The following is a 22,654-nucleotide window of genomic DNA, read 5'->3' as shown; positions in this document are numbered from 1 at the left end:
CATCCTCTCCTGAAGCAGAACAAGGTCCCTAGGGAGAATACCGGATAACAAAACTGACTGTTTAATGCTTTTATACACAATATAAATTACACTGACCGGTATGGCAGCAGCCACAGAACCAGTCCTGTTCCCCACCCCCTCCTCCCTTTCCCCATATGCTGGCGGAGGAAGGCTCTGATGGGCAGGAGGAACAGGCTGGCGCCACCCAGTGTGGTGCCAAGGATATAACCCCACTATGGGCAGCATAGGGCTGCGAGAGGCCCCTCCCAGGGCAGCGGGCCCTGCTTAAGGCAGCCCTGAGCCCAGGGGAGCTTGTTGCCCATCCCTCCCCCAGGGAGGGCAGGGGCCACAGCTGGCAAGGGGTCGGGGTGCCCTGTGCCCCCCCCAGGGCCCGGCATGGGGCCAAGCCCCTGCAGCTGGACTAAGTGCTGTTCAGGGCAGGGCTGTGTCCACGGCAGGAGGAGCCAGGAGGGCTTTGGCATTGCGTGGGTTGACCCAATTCTCAGCCGTGTGGCCATGGATTTTCTGGTGGCGTTTGTAGTTGTCCCAGTGGCCAGTGGTGTAGGTGCAGTCCCGGCACTGGAAGGGCTTCTCGCCCGTGTGTCGCAGCATGTGCCGCTTCAGGTTCATGCTCTGGTTGCAGCTGTAACTGCAGAGGCTGCACTGGAAGGGCTTGTCGCCCGAGTGGATGCGCCCGTGGCGCTTGAGGTTGGCCAGGTTGCCGCAGGCGTAGTCACAGAGCTGGCACTTGTAGGGCTTCTCACCCGTGTGCACGCGCTGGTGCCGCTTCAGGTTGTCGAGGTGGGCGGAGGCGTAGGGGCAGAGCGGGCAGGCGAACGGCTTCTCCCCGCTGTGCGTCTTCATGTGCCGTGCCAAGTGGTTGGGGTAGTGGGTGACAAAGGGGCAGAGGCTGCAAGCGAAGCCTTTGTCCCCGGTGCCTTTACGAGGGCTGGCGCCCGGCTCGGTGCCCAGCACCGCCAGGCTGCAGCGCCCACAGACCTGCTCGGCCAGACCCTCGTCCTGAGCGAACCCATCGTCCAGCACCAGCCCGCACATGCGGCACGTAAAGGGGAAGAGCAGCTCGGGCAGCGCGGCTGTCTCCTCGCCACGCAGCCGCGCACAACCAGGCAGGAAGGGGCCGCTGCCACTGCCCATGTGCAGGTTCAGCTCCGGCAGCAGTGGCTCTGCGAGACAAAGAGAAGCAGGGATGTCAGCAGGCAGCACAGCACCGGCAGAGCGCAACTCCTGCGAGCAGCCCTAGCTCTGAGGTGATAGTGCCAACTGAGGACGCACACCAGGATCGGCTCAACAGAAGACAGCAGGTTGTGCTCCTCGCCCATCTCCAGACCGCGCTCTGGGGCTCTCCCATTGCAGTGTCCCTCCCAACCCCGCCTTACCTGCGTCCTTGTCCTGCTGGTGCTGCCCCTCGCCTTCGGGCAGGCGGTGGCTGAGCATGTGCCGCTTCAGGTTGCGGCTCTGGTTGCAGCGGTAGTCGCAAGCAGCACATTGGAAGGGCTTGTCCTGGCTGTGGACCCGTTCGTGGCGTTTGAGGTTGCCCAGGCTGCTACAGGCAAAGCTGCATCCTGTGCAGCGATAGGGCTTCTCCCCGGTGTGCGTGCGCAGGTGGCGGGTCAGGTTCACCAGCTGGGCCGAGGCGTAGGCACACTGCGGGCACGCAAACGGCTTCTCCCCGTTGTGTGTCTTCATGTGGCGCTTGAGGTGGCTGGAGTAGTGGGAGGCGAAGGGGCAGAGCTGGCAGGTGTACACGATGCGCTGGTTGCGGCCGCCCTCGGTGCCGGCGCACTGCAGGCAGCTCTGGCCCAGGCTGGCAGCCAGCTGCAGCCCACACTGGCGGCAGGGCAGCGCTGCGGGGCCGGGCTCGCCGCCCTCCTCGGGGTCGCTGTCCACGCTCAGCTGCTGGTACCCAGAGGAGCAGTCGTCGTCGCTCAGCGCATACGCTGGGATGGCGATCTTCCCCACCAGTGCCTCTGCTGAGAAGAGCGTGAGGATGGGATAGCAGCGGGAGCTCGGCTAGCTCATGCACGGCCCCATTTTGGTGCCACCGATCCCAGGAGGATGAGGGGACCACAGCCAGGAGGTGTCAGGCAGCTGTGCTCACCCCACTGGCACCCAGTGCCCACTGCACCCCCAGCATTCAGACAGCAGGGTGAGGATGCCTGACCTGCCCCCAGGTCCTGCTGTAAGGCCTCACCCAGTTGTGCCAGGTGGTGGGCACAGCTCAGGCAGGCAGCAAAGCCTTACCACAATCAGCCTCAAGCCATCTCCATCTGTTCTTGTGTTGTGCCCAACCCAGAGTCCATGTAAGAGGCTGCACAAGAACCATCAGTTGGCTACTGCCCTGGGTTGTCCCCTTTGCTGCCACTCACCCTGCAGGGTCCATGTCCCAAGGTCCCTCGTGTTTCCTAGCCCCAGATTCATAAACACTAGGAAGATCTGATGCCAAACCAGAGCATCCTGCTACAGCCTTGCTATTGCTAGGGGAACATCTTGACCCTAAGCCCCACGACAAAGGCCCTTCCTGCAAGCTTGGTGGTGCAGCCCAGCATCCCTACAGCACTGCCCTGCTGGGACAGCACTGCCTGTGGGGCTGAGAACATAATCAATATTGGCTCTTCAGGAGTCCAGACCTGCCTGATGCTGTTCCCCAGCCAGGAAGGGATGCTTTCCTACTTGCAAAGAGCTGCTGCAGAGAACAGCTTTTTACAGCACATGCTGCAGGGAGGTGCAGCCCTCGGAGCAGAGCCCATCAGCCAGGCAGCTGGGGCTGAACCTCAGCACAGAGCATGGCACCGTGCACCCAGAGCACGGCCCTGGTGGGAGCACATGGGGTGCAGGAGCTGGGTGCTGTGTCGCTCTGTTGAGTACATCCCCATCTCATTCCCTGCCTGGCATCCGAAGGCAGCGAGCCGCTCTCATGTGCGGCACTACATGATCTCCTGCGAGGCACCATGAACACACAGCCCTCAGTGCTGCTCCCCCACCCTGGGCACACGCAGGGGGTGGCGGTATATCCCCATGTCCTGGGTCGGAGCTGGGTCGAATGGCACCTGGATGGAGCAGTGCTATCTGGTACCCACAGGGCAGAGCGGTGCCGCTCTGAGGACACAGAATCACAGAATGACCCGGGTTGGAAGGGACCTCAAGGATCATGTAGTTCCAACCCCCCTGCCTGGCAGGGCCACCAAACATACACCTTTACTAGATCAGGTTGCCCAGGGCCCCGTCCAACCTGGCCTTGAACACCTCCAAGGACGGGGCATCCACAACCTCCCTGGGCAGCCTGTTCCAGGGCCTAACCACTCTCCTAGTGAAGAACTTCCCCCTAACATCCAACCTAAATCTTCCCTCTTTTAACTTAAAACCATTTCCCCGTGTCCTGCTATTGTCAGCCCTTTCCAAGAGTTTACTCCCCTCCTGGGAGTAAGTTCCCTTCAGGTATTGAAAGGCTGCAATGAGGTCACCCTGCAACCTTCTCTTCTCCAGGCTGAACAAACCCAACTCCCTCAGCCTGTCCTCATAGGGGAGGTGCTCCAGCCCCCTGATCATCTTCCTGTCCCTCCTCTGGACCCTTTCCAAAATCCCCATGTCTTTTTTGTACTGAGGGCTCCACACCTGGACACAGTACAACAGATGGGGCCTCACAAGAGCAGAGTGGAGAGGGACAATCACCTCCCTATCCCTGCTGACCACCCCTCTCCTGATGGAGCCCAGGATCCCATTTGCTTTCCGTGCTGCCAGACACCTGGTGGGGGTCGGCGGCGCTTCCCGCAGCCACGGAGCCCGGGGGCGTTAACGGGAGGTGGCGGCCCCGGGGGGTCCCCGCGTTCCCGGTGTGTGGGGACGTGAGGCCACCGACCGGATCCGCTGCCGGTTGTCCCGGCGGGGCCGGTAGCGTCGGCACGCACCTGGCGGTCCCTTGTGGCAGGGCAGGCCGCGGCCCAGCAGCAGCTCACCGGGCAGCACCAGCGCCGCTCCCGCCGCGTCCTCGGGCCCGTCCTCGGCTTCCGCTGCAACACACCGAGCGCCGCCGGTCACCGCCGGGCACCGAGCACCGGGCTCCGAACCGCCTTGCCCCGGCCCCGCCGCGCACTCACCCTTCACCGGCTGCGGGTGGCTCTGCTTCCGCCGGGGCATCGTGCTCGGTCCCGGCCCTTCCCGCGCCCCCCCAGCCGCCCCCGCCAGCCCCGGGGCGGCCACCGCCGCCCCGCCTCGACCGGGCGACTTCCGCTTCCGGCCGCCGCGGGACGGGGCCGGCGCCGGAAGTCGGAACCACGCCCCGGAAATAGATGGCGAACCCGGAAGTGCGCTCCCGGTCCGTTGCCCGCCCGTCCCGCCGGCTCGGTGCCGGTATGAGGCGGGGGGGGCGGCGGGGAGCGGGACCTGCGCCCGATATGAGCCAGGGGTAGAATCGGGGACTATGGGAGCCCTGCCCAGCACGGCGCGGTGTGGGCCGCAGCCGGAGATCTGCCGGCCGCTGGTTATGGAGGCACCGGCCCCAACGCGCAGGTAGGACGTGTCCGCCCCGTTATGGCCGCGGTGCCAGCACCCCGCTGCCCCCCATAGCCCGACACGGGCACATCGCTGCCAACATGGAGCAGCCCCCACACACACAGGGCTCCTATGGGCACAAGGCTGAGCCCGTACAGGAGCTGCCACCAGTGCAAGAGCCAGAGGATCCCCACGTTGCCCTGCCCATGGGAGAGGACGTGGAGCTGCTGGAGTGTCCCCTGTGCCTGCTGCCCCAGCCGCCCGAAGCCTTTCCCAGCCTCATCTCCTGCTCCCACCTCTCGTGCCGGAGCTGCCTGCAGCAATACCTGCGTATCGCCATCACTGAGAGCCGTGTCAGGGTGGCCTGCCCGCACTGCCCCGCCGCGCTGCAGCCTGCTGACATCCACAGCCTCCTGCCTGAGCCTGCACTACGGGATAAGTACGAGGAGTTCCTCTTACGGAGGCTGCTGGCAGCTGAGCCGGGCACCCGCTGGTGTCCTGCACCGGACTGCAGGTGACTGTTGGCTCCTGGGGTGGATCTCTTCTTCCTGGCTTCCTGGTGTGCCTGCATATATGAACCTTTTAAAGGCTTGTGACTTGGCTGGGTCTGTTCAGAGAGATGATTGTGGCTGCAGAACTTGGCCAGCTATGTGTGTCAGTTAGGGCTGTTTGGCTGTGCTGGGCCTGGCTGGGGGATTTTATGAGTGCTGGGTGGGGGAGGTTTTACTATGGTCACCCCAGCACAGAGCTGGGAGCTCTTGATGCACAGCCCGGATGCCATGCTAGGGCTCAGGGGGAGGCCACAGACACAGCTGGCCCCAGCAAACAACCTGCTTTCTCCCCACAGTTATGCTGTCATTGCCTATGGCTTTGCTGAGTGTCCTCGCCTCACCTGTGGGCGTGAGGGCTGTGGCACCGAGTTCTGCTACCACTGCCGGCAGCTCTGGCACCCCGATGGGCCCTGCACAGCAGTGCCGCTGGCCTCCAGCCTCACCAGCCCCTCCACACAGCTGGTTTACACAGAGGACTCTGCCAACGGTGAGACCCTGATCCAGAATGGGAATGCAGGGATTTAACACATTGAGTCTTCCTGCCCTGAGACACTGGTAACTAGCTGCCTCTGTGTGGAGGTGTGCAGCCCCTGGGTTGTGGTTCTGGAGCAGGACCTTGTGCTGGCAGTGCCCAGCTCACCCAGACACCCTTGGGCTGGGCTGCAGCCCTATGGCAGGGGCTGGGGGTGAGCTGCAGTGTCCTACCCTGTCCTCAATCCATCTGCCTTCCCCCTTCCAGCTGAGGCTGAGGACATCAAGGTCTGTCCCCGCTGCAGTGCCTTCATTATGAAGATCAACGACGGGAGCTGCAACCGCATGAACTGCACAGTGTGTGGCTGCCTGTTCTGCTGGCTCTGCCTGCAGGAGATCTCTGACGTGCACTTCCTGAGGTCAGTGTGGGGCTGTGGCTTGTGCTGGGGCTTGGGGGTGCCATTGGGAGTTATGGGGGCAGTGGGGTCCTGCAGGGAGCCATGGCCATGTTCTGCTAGTTAACAGGGCTTTCTGCTGCTCTGGAGTGCAACTGGTGCCTGTCCCTGTGTATGTGCTGTTGGCCCAGCCTCGTGCTGTCCTTGCAGCCCATCTGGATGCACCTTCTGGGGTAAGAGGCCCTGGTCAAGAACCCGGAAAATCCTGTGGCAGCTGGGCATGGTGCTGGGAGCACCTATGGTGATCTCCCTCGTCGCAGGCATTGCTGTGCCTGTCATTATCATCGGGCTTCCCATCTACACGGGTAGGAAGGTACTGGTCCTGGGGTCTCTGTAGTCTTGCTCTGCACTGAATCTGACAGCCCCTGGCCTCGGGGGCACGTATCTGCAGAGCCAGTTCACCTGTGTTGCGTCTTCTCCAGGTGTTGGGCCAGAGCCGGAGGAGCAGCTTGTCACCGTGTCAGCAGTGCTTCTCTGTCACCAGCGGCGTCCTCCTCTCTCTCTTTGTGTCCCCCATCATAACAGCTGTCACAGTGGGTAAGTGCACCCGAGGGCTGGTGGAGCAGCTTTAAGGGGATGTCAGAGACCTGTGGCAGTGAACTTTTGGCAGTGGTGAGGGCTGCCAATGCAGGCTGGCAGTAGCTGTTTCTGCCCACAGGCATTGGCGTGCCCCTGATGCTCACCTATGTCTATGGAGTGGTAGTGCTGTCTCTGTGTCGGAACCGCAGTAGCTGTGGCCGCAGCCAACCTGGGGACCTTGGTGTGGTGGAACTGGAGAACCTGACCAAGTGTGAGTCCTGCGCTGCCAGCTCTCCCCTAGTGGGGACCCCTGCATGGTGCTGCATGGGCTGTGATCCCGCAGCTGTGGCAGCAGGGAGGTTGCAGGTTGGCATCCTGGGGGGCTGTGGGTGCTGTCCAAAACACCCACAGCCTTTGCCCCATTCACGTGCCTCCCTGCAATGAGCTTTGGGGGCTGTTCTGCACCTGATGTTGAACTGCTCCTCTTGCACAGGGCGTTCAGCACCATCTCTCTCTCTCTCTGCTAGTGAATGAGCTGTGGTCAGTGCTGCCCAGCCCCAAGGCCGTTGAGGACGGAGTCCAAGACACAGCCAACTCTTTCCCCAGCAGCAGCCACAGCCCACACCCCAGGGTGATGTGGAAGGAGCAGGACGGCCACTCAGCCAGCACCGTGGCCCTCGCAGGGAGCACACTGAGTGATATGTCCTACAGGTGAGCTGAAGGAGACCTGGGGATGGGGGAGGTTGGCACAGCGAGGCCCCTTTCCTAACAGCCATCCCCGTGCTTACTGTATTGCTGGATGGGGACTCAGCAGCGTTCACCTGTTGGGCTGCTGCCCTAACGTGTTTGTCTGCAGAGAAGGCATCAACATCGAGGTGGAAGTGGCAATTGAATCAGTGCCGCATCCCACCCGGGAGCAGAGCCTGTGCAGCCCGCAGTCAGGGCAGTCTCTCTCAGGGGACTCCCTGGGGGGCACCAGCGACAGCTGCAGCGTCACAGGCGGCCCAGCGGAGTGAAGAGGACGGCAGTGAGCTGGGGGAGCCCTGAGCTGCAGAGCACACATCAATATGAAGAGCCCACGCTCTCCCACTTTGCGGCCCTGGACGCCCTCTGTGTGCCATCAGCAGCCCTGGGGATTGGATCTGGCTGTCCCCGGACTCAGCAGACCCTCACCCCACACTCAGCACTGCCTGCTCCCTGTTGTATCCATCCCATCGCACCTCTTACCCAAAGGCAGGCTTGAGCATTGGCGCTGCTGAGAAATAAAAGACTCCAAGTGTCACGGCAGGCTCTGATCTGTGGGGCTCTATGAGGCTGGGCAGAGCTTAGGGTGGTCAGGCCCCTCCACAGCCAAGGGACAATGGGCACAGGTGGTGTTGTACCCATTACTTTGTGTCCTGTGCTTTTGACTCCTCATCAGCCTTAGCAAAACTCTGATCTTATCCCGATAGCAGACTCATTATTAGAGCCCAAGGCCTTGGATATGGCACGTGACACTACCACAAAGCATTTTAATTCCAAGTCCTTGAGATAAAACCTCAACAGCACCCAGTAAGTGCTCTAAAACCAGTTCCATCTCAACGCAAGTTCCCAACGTGAGATCAATGTCAACCTTTAACAATCAGCACCAAAACTGAAAATGGACCCTCCTGAGACCGATACCTCACTGCAGGAACCAGACAGACAACAACCGACCCTGAGCAGGGCTGCAGGAGCCTGCTTTGATGGTACAGGGACTAAAGCAGTTCCAGCTCTGGGCATGTCATTACTGGGCACTTAATGGAAGCACTTTGGGTCAGGGCCACTCGGGCAGGGGCTTACCTTGTCATAATGATGGGAGTACTCCGTGCTGGTGAAGGATGGGTGTGAGGTGAAGGGACACAGCAGCAAGGGACAGCAGAGTTCACTCCTATAGGAGCAGCAGCATTGACACAAGCCATACAAAGCTGCCCACAACCCAGCGACCCTCGCGGTGCTTTGAGACGCAGGGAAAGAGAAGTTCCCTGCCTTCCCACCTGCCTTTTCTTCCCCCCACCCCAACTACCAAGGAAAGGACCAACGACCAGAAGTACAACCATGTTTTCCAGGCTTTTTTTAGTTTGAAAAAGGTATTGATTGAAAGTGTACAACAGCATGAGGTGTGGCGGCAGCACCACAGCCGGATTGGTTCACAAATAAAAACAGAAAAGGGCCTTAAATAATTGGGTGCAGATTTTAAAAAACCTCAACAAGTGAAAAAAGTTCTTTCCCTCTGGAACAGAAAAGTCACAGGCACAGAAATGGCAACAACCACATGGAGACAATGGGGAGGTAGGGAGGGGGGACCATCCTTCTAACCACAGGGCTCTGTGCTAAGAAGAAGCTGCCACTTGATGGTGGGCTCCCACGTCGTGGCCGGTGGCTGCTCCCGCGTGCAGCTCTGCCCTTGGCTTCACTCTTTGGAATGGTTACAGATGAACAGCGCCACATGCCCTCGCTAACCAGACCCACCCCCCACCCCCCACCCCGGACACGGACAAACAAGGCCTCTGCTAAGGCTAAAAAAAGGACAAGACTTTGTGGAGTCTTGAGTTCAGCATGTTTAAGAAACGAGAGTCTGGTGAGTGCACAGCACAGTCCCTGTGCGAGGCTTGTTATTCCAACTTGGCCTTCTTCTTATCGCTGCCATTTTCCTCTGCTGGTGCTGCCGGTGCTGCCACGTCGTCCAGTTTCCTCTTCCCACTTTCAGCAGGTGGGTGTGTATTGCGGGGTTTAAAACTGATAATGATGCAGGTCATGTTATCGCAGCCAGTGCCGTCCCCTGAAGTGTCTGGAGCCAAACACTGATCCAGCAGCTGAGGAGGGACGGGATGGGTTAGCACGTAGCAGAGGCGCGACACTTAGAATAGTCTGAGACATTGGGCCCCTTCTGATAGCAGGGTAAATAGGGGCTGCCAGCCCAGAAGAGCATGGGCTGGGCTCAGATGGTGTTTACAGCCAGACAAGGGACAGAACCAGCCCTCGGTATCCCTGGCTTCCTGAAAGTGGACGGAAAACTCCTTTGGCTTGACAGCAACTTACGGGTCAAAGACATTAATTAAGGTGCCAAAGGAAGTGGACCCTAATTCAGATGTGACTCTGCTCCCATAACACAGCCAGTGTTGCAGCCCACACATGCTGCCAGATAACTCAAGCTCTCAACAAACTGGCCTGATGGAGCTGGGGTGCAGAATCACCGCGTGCCAATGGGATGGTGAAGGCACTGATGGGGTGAGCTCTGGACCTTACCTCTTCTACGATGGAGGAGAGCGGCCTCAGGACTCCATTCTCATCCTTTTGGGTGATCTTGGACTGGATGAAATCCACCACCTCCTGGCTGCTCATCACATTCCTGAAGAATGGGAAGGTCAGAAGGGTTATTAGCTATGGGAGCTGTCACACCACACTGTCCCAAGAGAGAAAAATCAGGGCAGCGATGACCCAAGAGGCACAGCTCTCTCACTACCTACCAGATTCCATCACAGGCAATGACCATGAAGTCATGGTCGTCGTTTATTGTCAGTACTTTGATGTCAGGCAAGGCAGAGATCATCTGTTCTTCTGGAGGCAGATTCTTGTTCCGCTTGTAGAAGTGATCACCTGGAGAGGAGAGGAGGGTGGATTGATGCAGCTGCTGGGCACTGGCAACACTGCCTACCCCTGAGCAACAAGGAACACTACCCAGCCTTAACAGAATTGACACCGGTGCTCCCATTGACAAAGCAGATTTGACTGTGGGGACATCAGAGAAATCTGCCACACATTCAGGGCACGAGGTGAGCCCACCATACTGATACCATATAATAGGAAAGAGGAGTGCTAGCCTGGCTCTGCTCTGATGATATTAGATGCTCATTTACCAACTCAGGGCCAGATATGACAGTACAATGCCCTACCTGACAGCCCACATTGCATTGCTGGGTTTGGGTCTTCTCAATCCTCAGTAAGCTAAAGCTCACGTGAAAAAAATCAATCCTCAGCTCTAAGGAGCTTATCTTACATTACACTGCAGGAATACACTTCTACCACAAGCACAGAACAGTAGGCAGGAGTCTCCTTAGATAAACAGACCCCTAGCTTCTAAACATCACCAAATTGAAAACTGTTCCTTAAACTTAGTGGTTGGCAAGTGCTGGAAGCACGGATGCCCTGAGGCCAGGCACACCGCTGTTCACCCCTGGTTCTGCTCACCGATTGCCCTGGAGAGGTTGAGGCCACCATTCACTCTCCCATCCATGGTGACCTTGCCACCAGCATTCTTTATCCTGGCCAGTTCTACCTCATCCTCTGGCTTGTGGTCATACGACATGTCGACAGCTTTGCCACCTTCTGACACCACGCAGCGTGAGTCTCCAGCGTTAGCCACGATCAGCTGCTTGCCTCGGATGAGGGCCACGACAGCAGTCGTCCCACTGTCAGAGCCAGGCTGCAAGAAAAACATTTTTGCTCAGAATTCTTCCCGTTGCTCTAGATCCGATCATAAGCAACACTAACAGCTGCAGGCTCAGCACTGCCCCAAACTCATCTCAACCCTTCTTCTCATGAGCATGCAGAACCACAGCCTTGGCCTAGCAAAGGGCAATGCTCTGCTTGAGACCAACTATCCTGCTACTGTCACATGTGCCCCTCCCATGCCAGCTCCCACAGCATTTCTAAACACCCTTCTAAACCCTGCAGCAAAGTCTCAACCTGCTGCCCAGATACATGCTCTACCCCTCCATCTTTTGCCTTGAGTCAAGCTGTCAGTAGCTGTGTTGAACCTTGGGAGAACAGAAGGAATATTCTTAGCTGCATGGAAAGCCCCCTGCTGAGCCTCATCCCTCCCCAACCCCTTGCCATGTGCCCTTGGCTCCACACTATGCTGCAGAACACAGGAACAAGGTGTGCACCTCCTCTTTCCCCTCCATGCCTGGTAACAACATTTCCTCCTCTTCATCCTCATCCTCCTCTGCTTCTTCAGTGTCATCTTCATCATCTTCATTCTCTGCCTCTTCACTGCTGTAACCATCCTCATCTTCACTGCATTCCTATGAGAGACAAGAGATACCACCAGGAGTCACGCAGGACACCCTCAGTGCCCTCCCCAGTCAGCTGGTCCCTCCACCCCAGGGACAGAGGATCACTTTGCCCCCAGAAGAGTGAAATGACCTGGTCGCTGTTCCCCAAACCTGATGTCTACAAACAAGAGCAGCTAGTTTCAACTACAACGGTGAATGGAGGGATGGTGCATGCAGCAAGACTGATGATCATCCACTATGGCTGCTGTGCAGGTGAGGGTACGCTGCCCTCAGAATTATCTAAACAATCCCCAATGAGATGGCCTCAAAGTATCAGCCTGAAAAACCTACACCTAGGGTGAGCCTCGTCGCTCAAGTACCACAGCAAGCAATGCATTCTGCCCAGCCAGAAGGCCACTCTGTCCCAGTGCCGTTTCCTACCTCACTGTCTTCCTCCTCTTCCTCAACCTCATCTGACTCATCCTCACTGTCCTCAAAAAATTTGGATTTGGTTGTGCGTTGGGGCTTTCCCGTGGAGGAGCAGGAGGGCCCGGCCTCCCCAGTAGAAGAGGTGACGGCCTCGTCACCTTTGCCTAGTTCAGGCTTCTGCAGAGCAGGGCTGTTGCCTCCAGTGCTGGCTTTGTCTGAGGTGGAGGAAATACCCGTGAATTCTTCATCTGGCTTCCCATTCTTCCTCTCCTTGTGGTCGATAAGGTCCCCTGGGTCAGCCTCTCCATTCATATTTGACTCCCCATCATGCTGTTTGCCTGTCCCCTCCGCAGCATTGTCCCCAGCTGGAGCTAAGGACTTGTGTTTGAGGTTCTTGGTGCAGTTTTGTCCATAACGTGTAAGAAGTTCCTCAATGGTCATTGTGGCTTCTTCGTGCAGAAGAGCAGCTTCCTCATTATCCACTAAAAACGGAAAAGGGGGAGAGGGGTGAGGACAAAGAGTGTCAAAAAGCAGGACACATCACCATAGCAGCATCTGTGCTCAGCGGCGAGTTGCCGTGACTGGAGGTTGCTATTTGCAGACGTGTTTCAGCAATGCTCAGCATGCTTGCTGCTCACCAGCAGGCACGGACAAATGCAGCCAGGCCTGCACCGTCCCACCACTTCCAGGCGCTGCTGATGAACCATATGCAGATGGCAAGGGAAGGGCTCCTACCCACGGCCGAGGCAAGCAGTCTGCAACTTATCGTACCGCCTTGGGCTGCTGATGCTATCTGACTGGCTTGTAAGCAGCACAGAAGCATTTAAATTACATGTAAAGGATGGGGAGTAAGGAGCCTTGTATTTGAGCTCAAATGAAGCTGTGGGGGAAAGCAGACACACCACTTTCATGTGCACATTTGCTCATTAACACTGCGACTGCGAACAAGTTTTTGGTACAGCAGTTGCTCCACAAGGCTTATGCACAGAGATCCCAAGCATTTGGGATCTAGACATTTAAATCAGGTCATAAAGCTTTAGGTATGAAGGATGCTAGACAGAAAATAGGATGGCTTCTCATGAACTGGATTCAGGATCCCACCCTGGGATTCACCTTCTAAGCTGGCTTCACGATCTGGCAACTACTTGCTCATAGAAAAGCACACTCACTTCTTGGCAACAAAGAATTGCTAAAAGAGACAGGAATCTCATTCAGTCCTGCCTACAGTTTGTCTGGCAGCAACCAGGCAGAGATAAGCACCACACATTTTGCTTTTACAACTTATAGCCCACTTCCCAGCTCAATGATTTCCGCCACATCCTAAAAGTCTGCACATGGATGATATCCTATGGAAAACTGCTACAAGGTTGGTTTGCTGTCCAGAGGATTAAGCTACCAAATGAATCAGCGTTCTCCTAGAACCAGCTCGAAGCAATGGAGAAAGGTGGCAGCTTCACCTGAAACTAAACTGGTTGACTTGAACAAACAAACCTTCTAACAGAGACCTGGTCCAACTGCTCTCAGTCCCTGGCCTGGAGCTGCAGTCTCATCTTGTCCATGGCATCTGACTTACCATCATCTTCATCAGCAACTTTCTCCTTCTCATCTTCATCATCCTGGGGTCGCCCAGCCATCTGAGAGAGCTCTTTTATCACCTCCTCAGTGGTGAGCTTGGCATCTATGGCTAAGAAAGCATCTTCCAAGGCCTAGATATGAACACAGACAATCAGGATGCACAGTTTCATCTTCCCTATAGGATACCTGCTGTGATCAAACCTCTTCCAGAACACACCACGCAGAAGTGGAGACCAAACTGGTCAAGGCAGGTGTATCTCTGGGTCCATCTGGTCCAAATCAGATCCCAGTACCAACCCTGGGGATACCCAATGTTAGATCAGCACCACCAAAGAGAACTACAATAGAGGAAGGTGGGGCAGACAGGTCCTGGAGGGATGGGGAACTATGTAAGCCCTAGGTACCAAACAAGGGCTTTCTGCTGCAATGGTATTCATGCTTGTTCCAGGGCAGTGCTTCACTCATACCTTTTGCAATTTGCCTTCCTTATAGGCCTTCTGATCCTTGATGATCTCAGGAAGATACTTGGCACAGTACAGGGCAACTTCTTCTCCTGAAAGATAGCAGAAATCATTTAAAGATGCTGGTTCTCCCAGAAGCAGAACGTATGCATAAGCAACTGAATTCCTGAGGCAGATCTTGGGACACAATCAGAATCAATACAGGTGTGGAGAAAGAAATCACACAGAGCAGCCTGCTGTGCTTCTCATGTCCACTTTGATTTGCTGATGATCCCTGGGAAACCTCAGTACATTCTCACCCCTCAGAGTTAGGCAACACCGTAAGCTCCCAGGAAGGGACGGGGCCTATTCTGTCTACAGGACAACTGTTCCATATAGGCCCATTCTGTGCAAAGGGAACACAGCAAGAAATAAAGAGGGAATGAGATTGGAGGAAAAAAGAAACAGCAGACAAGGGACTTTTTAAATGTGCTTGCTGAAAAGGGATTAAGTGGCCATTGACAAAGAACAGAAACCTTGCAAAACAGCTGCTGTTAAAATAGCACTGAAAAGTTCAACGCTGTGAGACTGAGCTCTACTCTGTACTCTCAAAAATGTGGTGGAAGGAAGAGGGGAGAAAAAGCTGGCAGGTCACAGGAAAATAAATGATGCAAGAAATGACCCCAGTGCTTTTAATGAGAACTTGGAAGGCAACTTGACAACAACAGACCTGGCAGGGAAATAAAGGATTGGCTGGAGCTCACACGGTCCCATGGTGGTCATGGTGGAGATGGGCTGATGGTTGGGACTTGGTGATTTTGGAAGTCTTTTCCAACCTGAATGATTCTATGATTTCATAGAATGGTCTGGGTTGAAAAGGACCTCAATGATCAGCTGGTTGCTACCCCCCTGCTACGGGTAGTCATCAACCACAAGACCAGAGCAATTTAGGTAAGGTATAGAAGCACTATGCTCAAAAAATTAAACTCTCAAGATGCCACACAGCAAATAGGTTAAAGAAGTGCCATGAAACAAACTGAGCAGAGAATCACACCTGAACGTGTTTACATGATTGCCTGACATCAATAGTTTCCTCCAGTTTCTCTTCCAACTCAATCAGCACGACAGCCCTGACATCTGACTTATCTACTTTCTAATCTTGTTTGGATGCTCCGGTGAAGCTCCACTCCTGCCCAGTACACTGGGGTGTATGTGCTGCTGGAAGCAGCTGACAGATCTAATAATACCAGCATGGACATCTGATCCTCTGCCAGATGGAGATGATTGAACAGTGCAATATTTGCACCAGAGCGAGGGACAAGGAATTCTCTTCAAAGTAACAGGTAGTTTGATCTGAGTTAAGTCACAACAGCTTCACAGTGATGGGCTCAGCACCTCCATACTGCCTCTGTAAGCAGACAAGGCATGGGCTGGTGCCCATACTGTAGGAAAAAGGTACTCACTTATAGTGTTTTCATCAAAATGTCCAGAAAAATAAGATTCTTCTTTAAGGTCTTCCACCCATGGAAGATGATTTAACAAATCAAGTTCTTCAATCCAAAGCTGTGCATCCCTTTGGTGCACAGGAGGCAGCCAGCAGCCCAGCACACACAGATCACAGATCCAATTGCTTGCACAGCAAGCCCAGGGAGGTCTAATGGTTTTTATAAGCTGAATCAGTACCTCAAAGCACAGCGCTGCCAACGTGGCCAGAGAAACTGAGCTGGCTCAAGGAACTCATCTTTTAGATGCAGGCACGTGCACTCAAATACTCTGCATCAGCATTTCTGGACCTGTCAACAGCAAGAAACTCATCAGATCTTTCTCATTGAAAAAGCCTTCCTGAGAATGCAGTCGAGAAGCCAGATCCTGACCAGAGCACTGAGTGGGCACTGGTGTCAAGTTGTGCCAAGGGAAGCTTTCCACATTTGTGCTGAGGTGCAGTCAGCAGCACTACCCTACTGGCTGCTAATGGATCCTTTCAGTTCGTTGGGTATCACACTCCTGGCTTCGGTTACATGTCAAATATCAGCCTACTCACCATGTTTTACCAACATCTCACCCTCACTATCAAGCACTTTCCCTCTGAATGCTCATGCCCATGGAGGGATGAGGGCAGCAAGAGCAGAGCGGAAGAGAAAGCTGATGCAGAAACCTCTGTCCTGTTGGGTGCTCTTTATCACCATCATCTCATGTGCAGTACCTTCATCTGGAAGCATCCTCAAAAGCCTTCAGGGGCTGAATACACGGAGAACAGAATTATTCATATATAAGCCAACATTGCATCCATGTCTGTGCTATGAATCCCTCAGCACAACTCTCAAGTCTCCATTAATCTTACTGCTGGGTTCTAACAGAGAAGCATCCAGCTAAGTCTCACTCAGACAAAACATGGAGCAAACCCCATTTATCCTTGGCAGTTCAGGTACCCAAGAGCCAACAAGAATCGTGCTGCAGTATGATTGCTCCATCTCCAGGATCATGGGCCTGAACAGGACGTGTGAAGACAGGAGCAGGCAGCAGCCTCAGGCAGGAACATGGAAGCCCAGGCAAGGCAAAGGCCTCCGGAGATCAAGGTTCCTAGATGAAATCATTGTCAGTACATGGACGTGCACAAACCCATTCCCTCTCACCTTCGTAAGACTGAAAGTAGATCTGACTGTAAGATCTGATCTTTATTTAGACACATTCAATTTGAATGTTGAATTGTTACTTTATCTTCTTACTTGTTAGATGCTTACAAATGGTTTCTGAATGTATGTAAGAAAACCCATTAAGCTTTATAGTTGCTAAGTCCTCTTCTTTGTCCTTCTCTGCCTTTCAGAACCAATCCATCACTCAGATGCTCTTAAAGATAATCTTAGGGACACAAGCAGGTGCCCTGCCCTGTTCTCTTCATGCTCTGGAATCAAGTTCAAGAGGGAGAGAGTTTCAAAACATTCAATCTCAACACTTCAGACCGATACCATCTCTTCTGGGTAACTATCTGTCAGTTACTGACTCAGACCAACCTTTGTAGAAGTACTATCACTACAGATAAGCCTTAAACTCTTATTTACAGACTGTCAGATTTAGATAACTTGATTCTAAAGGCAATCACACATGAAAGTGAGATGCCAAGCAGGGGAGCAGGTAACCACCTCCTCCATTCGCTCCACTATCAAAGACAGGAAAGGCACACACATGATACAAAAAAACCATCTATTAAAGAGCTTCAGAATGCAGAGGAAACTGGGTTTGCAGAAGTATGGACCAGCACATCTGGTATCTGAGCCCTGCAAATACATTATATTGGCAGATGAAATTCCTCATTGACATACACTAATAGTAATTTGTGGAGCAGATCCTGGGAACCATGCTAAGGTACACAGGGAACAAAGAGGCAACTGGGGAAAGCCAAGATGGCTTCAATAAGGGCAAAGAGTCCCTGAGAAATTTGGTTGCCTTCTATAACAGGTTTAAAGCATCAGTAGATAAGGGAAGAGCAACTGATGTTATATACCCGGTCTCAGAGTATGACAGGCTGAGACAGCTGAGGTTGCTCAGCCTGCAGAAGAGAAGGCTCAGGGGAGAACTTTATGCCTTCCTGTGCCCAAAGGCCTACAGGGAAGCTGGGGGAGGACTCTGTCAGGGACTGTAGCAATAGAACAAGGGGTAACAGCTTTAAACTTAGAGATTTAGACTAGATATTAGGAAGAAATTCTTCACTATGAAGGTGATGAGATGGTGGCACAGTGCCCTTAGAAGCTGTGGGTGCTCCATCTCTGGTAGTGCCCAAAGCCAGCCTGGATAGAGCCCTGAGAAGCCTAGGCTGCTGGGAGGTGTCCCACCCCATGGCAGAGGTTGGAAATTTGGTAGGAAAGGAACTGAGATCAAAGCAGACAACACTTATGTCATAATAAATTGATGGTCCATCTGTATCTTCAAAGCTATAGGCAATGCTTGGCCCTGGTGTTTCATCACCTGGGCTAAAAATGGAATAATTCATGGTGCACTTTTAGCATAAGCCAGTTAGCACTCAAGTGATTATCCTAACTTAGCCAACAAGAAAATCAATAGGCATTCTGAACTGAGGTTTAGAAGCTGGAATGTAAATCTCCTCGCAGTTTTGTGTCAACCCATGACCTTCCTTCTAGAAACCCTAAGCGTCTTTCAGAGCCTTAGTCGATCTACCTAAGAAAGTGCTTCCTAAGAAGGAAGGATTTCTAAAGCTGGGCAGATGCTGGCTCCATCTGCAATGCCAGGAGCCACTTTTACCAAGCCACCATAGCAAAGAACTCTGGGGAGAGCAGGGGTGTTGTTCAGCTTGGGCTTGTTCAGCCTAGAGAACAGAAGGCTGCAGGGTGACCTCATTGCAGCCTTTCAGTACCTGAAGGAAACTTACTCCCAGGAGGGAGTAAACTCTTCAAAAGGACTGACAATAGCAGGACACGGGGAAATGGTTTTAAGTTGAAAAAGGGAAGATTTAGGTTGGATGTTAGGGGGAAGTTCTTCACTAGGAGAGTGGTTAGGCCCTGGAACAGGCTGCCCAGGGAGGTTGTGGATGCCCCGTCCTTGGAGGTGTTCAAGACCAGGTTGGATGGGGCTCTGGGCAACCTGATCTAGTAAAGGTGTATGTTTGGTGGCCCTGCCAGGCAGGGGGGTTGGAACTACATGATCCTTGAGGTCCCTTCCAACCCGAGTCATTCTGTGATTCTGGGTGCAGTTACCTCCGTGTCCATCGTAGACTGAGAACATGGCTGTTTCGCTGTCCAGTTCTGGTATGCAGTTGTGTGCATCCTGAAAGAGAGAGCAGAAGTCTGGGATGAGATGGGTTGCACTGGGCACTTGTATAGAAAGGTGAGGAGAGGCCGTGAGCACTGACACAGGGTCTCAAAGCTGGAGGAAGAATGAGAACATATTCCCAAGAGCTTACCTTACCTCAGAACTCATCTTCAGAGAAGGAACACAGATATTTAACACAGTGGTGTTCCATGTGCTAGAGCAGCTCAGCCTCTTTACAATGAAACCATGCTGTATACTGCTTTAATTCCTCAATACGACTCTAGATATTGCCAGCTTCAAGGCAGAATCAGTTCCCTCTTTTCAAGGTACCTGTCAGGGCTGTGTTACTGCAGTCGCCCTCTACCCTTCCTCTTGCCAAACAAGTTGTGTGCAAAGTGAAAAGCTGCTCTGATACATGAGTGAACCGAGAAGGTCACATATACGGAACCTCCCGAGCTTATGCCTCTCACACAACCACAGGCTTTGCCTTAACTCGTCCTGTGAATGCAACCACAGATGACAGCAGCTGTCTATCCCAGCAGACCAAGGAAAGGCAGCCTTGCTAAGCACGGGATTACTGCACCCACCAAGAACAAAGAACTGGGCTGGAAAACCTCCTGTTGGCACACAGGTTCCTTCCTGCTTCCATCACACGGGATGCTCCTAACAGCAAGGGAAGGAGCCAAGCATCTGCCAAGCAACTTTACAGCAGCAAAGCAAAGGAGTGCTCAAACTGAAGTACAGAACCAGGTATCACTTCTTAAGGTAAGACAGACATCTCTGTTCTGCCAGCTGTCCAAAAACCCTGGCACTCCATGGACAAAAAGGAAGGAAAAGTTTGTCCCTGGGGCTTTGGCGTAGGAGTGTCAGAATCCTACCAGCCTGTACATGCTCCCAGACTACAAAGATGACTGATACACAGAGTGCATACACAGGGATCTATCTCCACACGGTCACAGCAGCAGCAGACCTGAAAGACATTGCCCAGATCTTACAGCCAGTGCGACCTCTTTCACCCTGTGAACAAACCAAACATGCATGGGATTGTTTAAACCATGTGATCTTGCCTCCTTGCTGTGGTTGAAGCTCTTCACCTCGAAGCTCACTGTGCTCCAGATGCCCCAAAAGAAAAGCACTTGCTCCAAGTCAGCTGGTTCCACTGCCAGCCAGCCCCAAACAGTTCTAGACGTACACTCAGCCACGTTGGATTGCTGCACAGCTGAGCAAGCTGAGGAGCTGTTCTGCTCTCAGCCTCACTTCTCATTGCATTTACAGAAGCCTGAGAGATAGCAAAACCACAATAAAGTAAGTGGGATAAGTCCCTGGTGACTAAGCAGCAGCTTAATTAGAGCAAGTAACGCAAATGGGAGGAAACCCAAAGCTGGCAGCAAAAATGAGCTTTCTACTCCATTTGTACAACTGCAACACGTCCTGATCCTGAACCGGGGCAGCACTGTTGAGGAAGCAAACAGAACTTGAAAGGTCAGTATTCTCCTATCACAGAATGACCCGGGCTGGAAGGGACCTCAAGGATCATGTAGTTCCAACCCCCCTGCCTGGCAGGGCCACCAAACATACACCTTTACTAGATCAGGTTGCCCAGGGCCCCGTCCAACCTGGCCTTGAACACCTCCAAGGACGGGGCATCCACATTCTCCCTGGGCAGCCTGTTCCAGGGCCTAACCACTCTCCTAGTGAAGAACTTCCCCCTAACATCCAACCTAAATCTTCCCTCTTTTAACTTAGAACCATTTCCCCGTGTCCTGCTATTGTCAGCCCTTTCCAAGAGTTTACCCCCCTCCTACTACTTATGTACGTGCTGTTAAGCTTCACTAACCAAAACCATGCCTAAGATCCTTGGTATTAAGCAAAAGAACACACTTTCTGCTCAGAACTTTCTCCAAGCTTTAAGGAAAAGTACAATTAAATGTGAAAAAAGGGGTAAAAACCCACCCCAAAAAAGCCCCACCAAACACTTGGGAGGTTCAGTTTGTACCACAGCACTCCCACCATCTCATTTCTTGTGATAACGTAACTGAACTATGTTCACACCGATGGCCTCAGCGTTGCTTTTCCCAGTGGGGAGATATGCCAAAGATGTTGGTTAGGGCACAAAAAACACACAGCTGTGAGCTCTGGCTCTCATCCAATCTCCAGAAAGGTCAACAGCAGTGAGAACAGGCTTCAAAACAGCCAAACTGAGCCCACCTGTGGGAGGACTATGGTGGCCCACTAGCAGTGTTGTAGGTTCTCTGTTATCAACCATCCGAGCCCACATGTTTCCAGCCTCAGTGCAGCAGAACACTGCCCACATTCAGCCTTTTGCCACGAGCTAATGGCTGGATTTCACCCTAGTACTCCAGCTGTGCCACCATTCCACCCAGGCAAAGGTCAACACAATGGAGATGCTATCGGTCACAGCCGAGTGAGCACAAAAACACTGAGTTCACCTTAGGAACACAGGCACCAATTCTCCTTTTTGCCTCTATCTGCTCTAGAAACCATGCCCCGCAGCTTCAGAAAGCTCTGGTGCACACAGAAAGAAGGGCAAACTCAGTCATTGCTTTGCCACCAATGAAACCACTAAAGCATTTCAGAAGCGATCTAGTGTCCCACTGTGACTTGTGGAATCATACAGACAGAACCCAATCCCTCATGCTGTGAATGGGCCATCCAAAGGGCTGCAAACAAGAAGGTGCTTCTCCACATTCAGAGATGCAACCCTGAGGCTGCAGGGCCCAGTGTTGGTCCTTCTGTAGCTCCCCTTGTTTGCAAGCTGCCTGTAAGGGAGAATTAACCAGGACGTGAATGGTGTTCTTACACTCACTGGGTTGGAGCCTTAAACACCATGTAGATGCAACCTGCTGCTCTAGGCTGGGTTGCCAGCCACTGCATCACACAGAGTCACACAGAATGACCCGGGTTGGAAGGGACCTCAAGGATCATGTAGTTCCAACACCCCTGCCTGGCAGGGCCACCAAACATACACCTTGACTAGATCAGGTTGCCCAGGAGACCCCATAGATCCCCATAGACCCCATAGTTCCCCATGGAGACCCCATAGCCCCCACAGATCCCCATGGAGACCCCATAGATCCCCATACAGACCCCATAGATCCCCATAGAGACCCCATAGATCAGGTTGCCCATGGCCCCGTCCAACCTGGCCTTGAACACCTCCAAGGACGGGGCATCCACAGCCTCCCTGTGCAGCCCGTTCCAGGGCCTAACCACTCTCCTAGTAAAGAAGCAGCACCAGCCCAGTGCCCACCCGTGGCCCTTAACACCTCTAGCGATGGGGCAGCGCTGCCAGTGCCTTAATACCCTCTGAGTGACGATCTTCCAAGAGACCTCAATACAAACCTCTATCAGTTTAAAGCCGTTTCCTCCGGCCCTATCGATTTAGACCTGGGTATAGAGTTGCTAACCCTCCTTAGCCCTTATCTCCGGGCTCCCACCGGGCGGGGTCCCCCCGTAGAACGGCACAGGGCCGGGGGTGGCACAAGGGGATGGGATGGATGGAGGACCCCGCTTACCTCCATGGAGACGCGCCAACCCTGCATAGCGCTAAAACCGAAGTGCAGCGGGCGCGGCCCGAGCCCGGCCCCATCCCCGGAGCTCTTCACCGTGTTGGGCTGCGAGAGATACGCGCCCATGGCGGAGGCCGCCGCGGTGGCAGCCCTCGGCGCGGCGGCCTTGCGCTGAGGGGCGGCTGGGGGAGGCGGACGCTGAGGAGGCCGGAGCGGAACGGAACGGGCGGCACCTGATGGGGGAGACGAGAGGGCGGCAAAGCGGCGAGGGCGGCGGAACCACCCACCAACGAGCCGCCCAGCGGAAGTAGCGCGGCCGGAAGTGAGGGCTAGAGAGTCGCCACGGGGAGGTTGGGGGAGGGGGGAGCTCAACCCGCGCGGCCGAGGCACGGGGAC

At 54.2% G+C, this 22,654-nt stretch overlaps 3 protein-coding genes across 15 annotated transcripts; 1 reads left to right on the top strand and 2 right to left on the bottom strand.

Moving 5' to 3' along the window:
• Positions 1-45: 45 nt before the first annotated feature.
• Positions 46-4,270, bottom strand: ZNF513 (zinc finger protein 513). Of its 5 annotated transcripts, none has more exons than XM_015859565.3 (4): positions 4,116-4,270; positions 3,927-4,028; positions 1,398-1,991; positions 46-1,184 (listed from the first exon to the last, which is right to left on the bottom strand). In XM_015859565.3, the coding sequence occupies exons 1-4, from the start codon at positions 4,153-4,155 to the stop codon at positions 433-435; spliced, it is 1,488 nt and encodes a 495-aa protein (XP_015715051.1). In that variant the 5' UTR covers positions 4,156-4,270; the 3' UTR covers positions 46-432. The 5 variants fall into 5 exon arrangements, with proteins under 5 accessions (XP_015715051.1, XP_015715052.1, XP_015715053.1 ...); XM_015859566.3 differs by having other exon boundaries at positions 1,398-1,988; XM_015859567.2 differs by lacking the exon at positions 3,927-4,028 and having other exon boundaries at positions 4,116-4,268.
• A 36-nt stretch (positions 4,271-4,306) lies between these two features.
• Positions 4,307-17,883, top strand: LOC107312278 (E3 ubiquitin-protein ligase RNF19B-like). 8 transcript variants are annotated; one of them, XM_085544004.1, is made up of 8 exons: positions 4,307-5,023; positions 5,357-5,547; positions 5,800-5,950; positions 6,137-6,299; positions 6,409-6,523; positions 6,645-6,776; positions 7,033-7,216; positions 16,789-17,883. In XM_085544004.1, exons 1-8 carry the CDS (start codon positions 4,611-4,613, stop codon positions 16,814-16,816), a joined length of 1,377 nt encoding a protein of 458 aa, XP_085400130.1. In that variant the 5' UTR covers positions 4,307-4,610; the 3' UTR covers positions 16,817-17,883. The 8 variants fall into 8 exon arrangements, 5 of the variants coding, with proteins under 5 accessions (XP_085400130.1, XP_015715044.2, XP_015715043.2 ...); XM_015859558.3 differs by lacking the exon at positions 16,789-17,883 and adding an exon at positions 7,367-7,787; XM_015859557.3 differs by lacking the exon at positions 16,789-17,883 and adding an exon at positions 7,362-7,787.
• PPM1G (protein phosphatase, Mg2+/Mn2+ dependent 1G) lies at positions 8,583-22,554 on the bottom strand. Of its 2 annotated transcripts, XM_015859556.3 has the most exons (10): positions 22,265-22,554; positions 18,674-18,743; positions 13,992-14,077; positions 13,523-13,655; positions 11,962-12,431; positions 11,413-11,550; positions 10,715-10,949; positions 9,994-10,123; positions 9,773-9,875; positions 8,583-9,339 (listed from the first exon to the last, which is right to left on the bottom strand). In XM_015859556.3, exons 1-10 carry the CDS (start codon positions 22,382-22,384, stop codon positions 9,139-9,141), a joined length of 1,686 nt encoding a protein of 561 aa, XP_015715042.1. In that variant the 5' UTR covers positions 22,385-22,554; the 3' UTR covers positions 8,583-9,138. The 2 variants fall into 2 exon arrangements, with proteins under 2 accessions (XP_015715042.1, XP_085400119.1); XM_085543993.1 differs by lacking the exon at positions 18,674-18,743.
• Positions 22,555-22,654: the final 100 nt, after the last annotated feature.

This window comes from Coturnix japonica, chromosome 3, assembly GCF_054131305.1.
Source record: "Coturnix japonica strain WE chromosome 3, WE-NBRP24, whole genome shotgun sequence".
In the NCBI taxonomy this organism is placed as follows: Eukaryota; Metazoa; Chordata; class Aves; order Galliformes; family Phasianidae; genus Coturnix; species Coturnix japonica.
The sequence above is the reverse complement of the archived record's forward strand: the minus strand, read 5'-3'. Positions and strand labels throughout refer to the sequence as shown.

Excerpts from the sequence above, each read along its gene's own strand:
- ZNF513 (XM_085544005.1), bottom strand. The coding sequence starts at position 4,155 with ATGCCCCGGCGGAAGCAGAGCCACCCGCAGCCGGTGAAGGGTGAGTGC. Across the intron at positions 1,992-3,926 it reads CTGCCACAAGGGACCGCCAG|CAGAGGCACTGGTGGGGAAG; the intron begins GTGCGTGCCGAC and ends CGCTCTTCTCAG. Across the intron at positions 1,185-1,397 it reads CCAGCAGGACAAGGACGCAG|AGCCACTGCTGCCGGAGCTG; the intron begins GTAAGGCGGGGT and ends TTTGTCTCGCAG.
- LOC107312278 (XM_085544002.1), top strand. The coding sequence starts at position 4,611 with ATGGAGCAGCCCCCACACACACAGGGCTCCTATGGGCACAAGGCTGAG. Across the intron at positions 5,548-5,799 it reads CACAGAGGACTCTGCCAACG|CTGAGGCTGAGGACATCAAG; the intron begins GTGAGACCCTGA and ends TCCCCCTTCCAG. Across the intron at positions 7,217-7,319 it reads CTGAGTGATATGTCCTACAG|CGTTCACCTGTTGGGCTGCT; the intron begins GTGAGCTGAAGG and ends GGGACTCAGCAG.
- PPM1G (XM_015859556.3), bottom strand. The coding sequence starts at position 22,384 with ATGGGCGCGTATCTCTCGCAGCCCAACACGGTGAAGAGCTCCGGGGAT. Across the intron at positions 12,432-13,522 it reads AGTTGCTGATGAAGATGATG|TGGATAATGAGGAAGCTGCT; the intron begins GTAAGTCAGATG and ends TTCCGTTTTTAG. Across the intron at positions 10,124-10,714 it reads CAACCTCTCCAGGGCAATCG|GTGATCACTTCTACAAGCGG; the intron begins GTGAGCAGAACC and ends TCTCCTCTCCAG.